The sequence below is a fragment of the Lethenteron reissneri genome, unplaced genomic scaffold, assembly GCF_015708825.2.
Source record: "Lethenteron reissneri isolate LAM-NWPU_2019-01 unplaced genomic scaffold, ASM1570882v1 scaffold_1092, whole genome shotgun sequence".
Classification (NCBI taxonomy): Eukaryota; Metazoa; Chordata; class Hyperoartia; order Petromyzontiformes; family Petromyzontidae; genus Lethenteron; species Lethenteron reissneri.
Genome location: NW_026890775.1, coordinates 13,681 through 19,704, shown reverse-complemented (window position 1 = coordinate 19,704; position 6,024 = coordinate 13,681). Strand labels below are relative to the sequence as shown.

Below are 6,024 nucleotides of genomic sequence, written 5' to 3'. Positions count from 1 at the left end.
GGAGGTGAGAAGGGTGATGACGTCATGAGACGCTGGGGAGATGAGGGGTGATGACGTCACGAGACGCTGGGGAGGTGAGTGGTAATGACGTCACGAGACGCTGGGAAATGAGAGGGGTGATGACGTCATGTTCTTTCTAAGAAAAGAGAATCTTTATTTAGAATGTTTATTTCTCGCAGTGATTCTGAGCCCGGGGGTGCGAGATGCCTTTTCTGAGAACCGAAGCGGCGCCAGGCTGCAAGTGAACGTTTAAGAGCCACCGATGTAGACCCTGAAGCTCCTTTTTCACAGACTTCCAGTCGTACTCGCGCCTCTTCGAAGACGCCCGGACAGATTGGAAGAGTAGCCCAAGTACCCTCGAGAGAGAGCGAGAGAGACGTGTGCCCTGGAGCTCCCTCGAGCGGCATGAGAGCGACATTGCCTGGCTGCGCCTTCACCTTTGATACATTCGATTCCAGAGCGGCGTAATCGATACTTGTCAGAATCGAGAATCGATTTCGCCTCTAATCGCGTGCGTGGGCCTAGGGTGGCCCTCATGAATCGATTCTAACGGTAGGAAGGGAATCGAGTGTTATCGATTCCTGCACCCACATTGTCGTGCAGTGAACCAACATCATGGCCGCATCTAAACTCAACAGCTCTGCTCACGAATAAAGGCCATTGCCACAGCGTCGTCGTCGTTGTTGTTGTTGACGTGTTGTGTGTGCACCACCGCTACATCAAAATCGCGTGGAATCGAATCGACACGCGTGTGGTCGCTCACTCGAATCGATCCCTCAGCACATGGCGGCCACGCGGCCCACGGCGTGCGGGTCGCCGCGCTTCTCGGGACCCCGACGGTCTTCGGGGGTCGCGGCTTTCGCGGGAGGGTCGCGTCTCTCGGGGGCCCCGGGGTTCGCGGGCGCCGCGGGGCTCGCCCGGGGCCCCGAGTCGAGCCTGGTGAGCGAGAGCTGCGTGCGGCACCTCGCGCTCTTCCCCCGCCACTTGGGCCGACTGCGCAGCGGCATCGGGGAGCAGCTGGACGCCGAGCTGCTGCGCTACTCGGAAAGGTGAGCGGGGGGTGAGGGGGGGGTGAGTGTGAGGGGTGGGTGAGGGGTGAGGGGTGAGTGAGTGGTGAGTGAGGGTGAGGGGTGGGTGAGGAGTGAGTGGTGAGGGGTGAGTTGTGATGGGTGAGTGACTGGTGAGTGGTGAGTGAGGGTGAGTGAGGGTGGTGGGTGAGTGAATGGTGAGTGAGGGGTGAGTGGTGAGTGAGGGGTGAGTGAGGGGTGAGTGTGAGGGGTGGGTGAGGGGTGAGTGGTGAGTGAGGAGTGAGTGTGAGGGGTGGGTGAGGAGTGAGTGGTGAGTGAGTGTGAGGGGTGAGGGGTGAGTGAGGAGTGAGTGGTGAGGGGTGAGTTGTGAGGGGTGAGTGAGGGGTGAGTGAGGGTGGTGGGTGAGTGAATGGTGAGTGAGAAGTGAGTGGTGGGTGAGTGGTGAGTGAATTGTGAGGGGTGAGTGAGGGGTGAGTGGTGAGTGAGGGTGAGGGTGGGTGAGGAGTGAGGGGTGAGTTGTGAGGGGTGAGTTGTGAGGGGTGGGTGAGTGAGGGTGAGGGTGAGTGAATGGTGAGTGAGGGGTGAGTGAGGGGTGAGTGGTGGGTGAGGGGTGAGTGAGGGGTGAGTAGTGAGTGAATGGTGAGTGAGGGTGAGTGGTGAGTGAGAGGTGAGTGGTGAGTGAGGGTGAGTGGTGAGTGAGGGGTAGGTGAGTGGTGAGTGGTGAGTGAGTGGTTAGTGAGGGGTGAAGTAAGAGTGGGTGAAGAGTGCTGCGGGGTCAGGAGGGAGTGAGTGGTGGGGGAGTAGTGAGGGGTGAGCAGGGGGGGTGATGAAGGGCGAGGGGGAATGAGTGGTGAGGAGAGAATAAGGGATGGGGCAAAATGAGTGAGGGTGATGGGTGAGTGAGTGGTGAGTGAGTGGTGAGCAGTGGCGGCTCCTGCAAAATCTCTCAGGGGGGGCAAATGTCTGGATGATTGATAAGGATAAGGTCCACCCATGCAATGGATAAATTAACAGCTTAAGCATGTAAAGGCAACTTCACTTATTTAATATTAATGAAAAAGAAAGTGACTCTTACAATACATCTTGTTTGTTTCTATACTCACTATTAATACAATCCACTCAAGTTTCTTTTATTAAAGATTCCACTAGGTGGCGACAAATTATATTGTTGGATGAAACGTGCTTACGTATGATGACGTAAGCACGTATGATGACGTAAGCACGTTAGTGCGAGCCCTCCCGGAAGCCATAGAGAATGCATTGCAGCGCCCCCCGTTCGAAAAAAAAAACATCTTTGAATGTAAGTCTATGGGGCCACTCGGGGCGATTCTCAGCCGGAGTGAAATCGCCCAAAAAGAGGCGGTACTCCACAAAACGTGACATGATGCTGATTGGACTATATCCAGAGGCACAGTGACGGCTCGCGTGACTCTGTGGTTGAATGACATTGGTGGTGCGTCGCCCAATCGCCCTAATGAAGAAACCGCCCCTGGTGGTGAGTGAGGGGTGAGTGAGGGTGAGTGGTGAGTGAGAGTGGTGGGTGAGTGAGTGGTGAGTGAGGGGTGAGTGGTGAGTGAGGGTGAGTGGTGAGTGAGGGGTGAGTGAGGAGTGAGTGGTGACCATGCTTCGCCACGCTGGCCAATGCTGGTTTGTGAGTGGCTGGCACACAGGACCAGTTCAGATGTCACTGACATCTGTGGCCGGGTATCGAACTCAGCGCCAACCACTGCACGGCCGCTCCATACTGGAAATTTGTGAAAAAGAGCTTAGTAGCTCATCGGATTCCTCCTTCTCAAGTCTAAACAGAGATTCTTATTGTGAGCATTTGCACGTAAAAAGTGCCGTGCCCATTCCCAATATTGAGTTGTGACTCTCACCTCCGCTCCTCCAGCCTCAAGGGGGTTCCTCTCGCCTACGACAACATGAAGCTCCTCAGCGGTCTCGGCGACCTCATCGATGATCAGGGATACATCCACATGGACGTCCAAGCGGACTTTGTGGTCTTCCGTCCCAATCCAGGGGACATTCTCAAGGTGCGCCCCATAACGATCTGTGTGTGTGTGCGAGGGATCCGCGTACGCCGGGTCAAATCAAGTGCGGGAGCGTATCCCAAGCAGACCACCTGGGTCAATTAGAATTGCAATTGTCGTTCAGAATGAATTGTAATAAATCATATTGTAATTACAGTCAACAGTGTTGCTGTAATTGTACTTTACCCAGTAGCTGATACCGAGATGGCAGCATCCACAATCTCCAGCATCAACCTCTTGGGTCCCTTCTGGAAAAGTCCACAAGCGAATTCTGTTCCCGGCCCCAAGAGGTCCGACAGCCACGGCCGATCTGATGCGGCCACAAGGCCTGTGGCCTCGGCCTCCTCCACCCCACGTGGTTCTCTTTAACTGGGACAGGGTCATGCGGGTAGCAAGCCTCCGATTAGCACAGTGGTCTCCGCATGGTGCGAAAGAAGTTCAACATACACGCCTCAGTATCCCAAGGTTAGACACCCCCCCCCCCGTGTTTACAATTCCTGTACACCTGTATGTGTGGGTGTGTGCTATATATCGAATGTGTGTGTTAGTACACCATGGTGTATCCTGTACACTCCTGTGTGATCCCTGTACACCGATGTCCCGTGTGTCTTGTACACCTAATCTCTCGTCCGTGCTCCCACACACCCCTGCGTGCCTGCCCAGGGCGTGGTGAACAAGTTGGGCAGCGCACACGTGGGCTGCCTGGTGCACGGTTGCTTTAACGCGTCCCTGGCCTGCCCGCGCGACGAGCCCGGCGTTCCGTGGCGGGGGGCGGGGCTGTTCCCCGGCGACACCGTGCGCTTCACCGTGACGCACGTCGACTCCGACTGGGCTGGTGTCCTGCTCGTGCGCGGCTCCCTCATCGGCCTCGGGTCAGCGCCGCCGGACAGCCTCGCGTTTGACCCTCGCGTAGTTCCCTCTGGCGACGCCCGCGCCTTATACCACCGTCTCTTCTCCTGCACAACCAAGCCGCGTTGGGGGCCGTGCTGAGCAGGCCCGGCCCGGCTCGGGAGGCGCCGGGTTGTTTTTCCACTGCGAGACCCAACCCGTGCCACGCTGACGCCACGTGCGATGAATGAGTCGAGACCCACGTAGATGATGATGATGATGCGGCGACGCCATGCTTGAGTTGTCCGCCGACTGACGTTGTACGCATTGGACCCGTCCTTAGCCCAGCCCTATGGCTACTCTTGGTCCTTCATCCGTTCTGTATTTGGATTCCTTGCGAGGCCAGCGTGGCATATCTTTAAATAGCGAGTGAAAAACCACCCATACTGGGAGGGTCCTGCGTTGACTCGGCTCGAATGTCGCCAATGAAAAAGTGTGTGTGTTGGGTGCATGTGTAATTGGCCTGTTATTGTCTCTGCAGAGTTCCCGATGAGAGTTATGCTGAGCAAGCGAATGGGGCCGCAAAACAGGAGCATGAGGAGGTTCAGAAAGTCCCGGTCGAGTACACAGACTCTGCGCCGAACGAGAAGAAGAAGAAAGAGAAAAAAAAACGTGACCGAGAGGTCGGGGTGACGATCAAGGTCGAGGAGACGATGGTGGTCGAGGAAGTGGTGGAGCATCGTCATAAAGAAAGAAAAAAGAAGAAATCCAAACGGAAAGGGGAAAGTGATGGAGAAGAACCAATCTGTGACGGCGTCACCAAGCTTCCTGTGAAAGAGGAGCCTGAAAGTGAACTCTGCACGGAGATTGGCAGTGAAGCTTGCACGAGCCAAACCGAAGCTTCTGTTAGCCCAGACCAGAAGAAGAAAAAGAAGAAGAGGCGGCGTGACAGGGATGAGGAGGGGAGCACGGTGCCGCTGAGCGACGGATCCCGCTACCTGAGCAATGACGCGGGACACGAGGCCAATGGAACTTTGACCTCTGACCCAGAAGCCCCAAAGAAGGAAAAAAAGCGTAAGAGGAACTCCGTTGAGGATATTTCGCTTTCAGAATCGCCACTGCCTAAATCCAAAAGAAGAAAGTGAGCCACAGGGCACGGACTTCTCACGATACCAAAGACAATCACCTCGGTGCGAGCCGTTTGCACCAGGAATGCGTTGTCTGACCCTAGTCGTGTTTATGCCTTTGCCTGTGTCGAATAACCACATTTCGTATGTTTTTGATTACCGTGGTTGAAGCTACTTTTTATTTAAATTTGAGATGGTGAGTTTGAATAAAAGTCGTATAAAAGTTGTATAATCAGTTGGAAAACCTACGTATACATGTTTACACCAAGAAAAGTGCACAGCATCAGCGGCTGTGTGTTGTAACGGCGTGCAGTGGTGTTCGTTGAACAATACACTTGTGAGCTAACTGAGTAAGCTGTCTTTACGTGATACTCTGGAAAATGGTTTATATGCCTGCATAAAGTGATCTTTTATAATTGATTTCCTACACGCTGGTTAATCCCATGGTGTGTTGTAGCCAATGCAGGCTTGCAAATGTGAGTGTTTTGTTGGCATGGGAATTATAGTACATGTATTTTCTGAAACGGTGGGTTGTTGTGGATTGTGTGAATATGGTTTGTTTTGAAACTGGGAGGAGGGTGAGAGTGTCATTTGGTCTTTAAATATTTACCGTATCTTATTTGAAGCTTTCGTGACTGCAGGAATCCACATTCTTTGGTTATTTCGGTAAAGTCACTTCAGTAGAAGAATAATAGATCACGACGTTTCGATAGCAACACAAGCCATCGTCCTCGGGTGAAACAATACAGCAGGCGGACTGCTGAGGCAAGGTGGCAGTAGCTCTCTCGCTTCATTTCCTGCTGCCTCAGCAGTCCGTCTGCTGAGGACGATGGCTTGTGTTGCTATCGAAACGTCGTGATCTATTATGTTTCTACCAACGTGACTGCCGAAAGAACCATAGAATAATGGACCATATGGTGAAGCACTGTAGCCTGCGCTCCATGAACAGAGAAGGAACTACAAACAACAACACCAGCTCTGTCCGCAAGCCCTCTCGTGGCTCGCAGACCT

General features: G+C 53.9%; 1 protein-coding gene across 1 annotated transcript; it reads left to right on the top strand.

Annotated features, from left to right (window-relative positions):
• Positions 1-750: 750 nt before the first annotated feature.
• On the top strand, positions 751-5,558 carry LOC133361469 (DNA-directed RNA polymerase I subunit RPA43-like). Its single transcript, XM_061580385.1, has 4 exons — positions 751-1,049; positions 2,920-3,061; positions 3,722-3,930; positions 4,428-5,558. The coding sequence occupies exons 1-4, from the start codon at positions 784-786 to the stop codon at positions 5,029-5,031; spliced, it is 1,221 nt and encodes a 406-aa protein (XP_061436369.1). The 5' UTR covers positions 751-783; the 3' UTR covers positions 5,032-5,558.
• Positions 5,559-6,024: the final 466 nt, after the last annotated feature.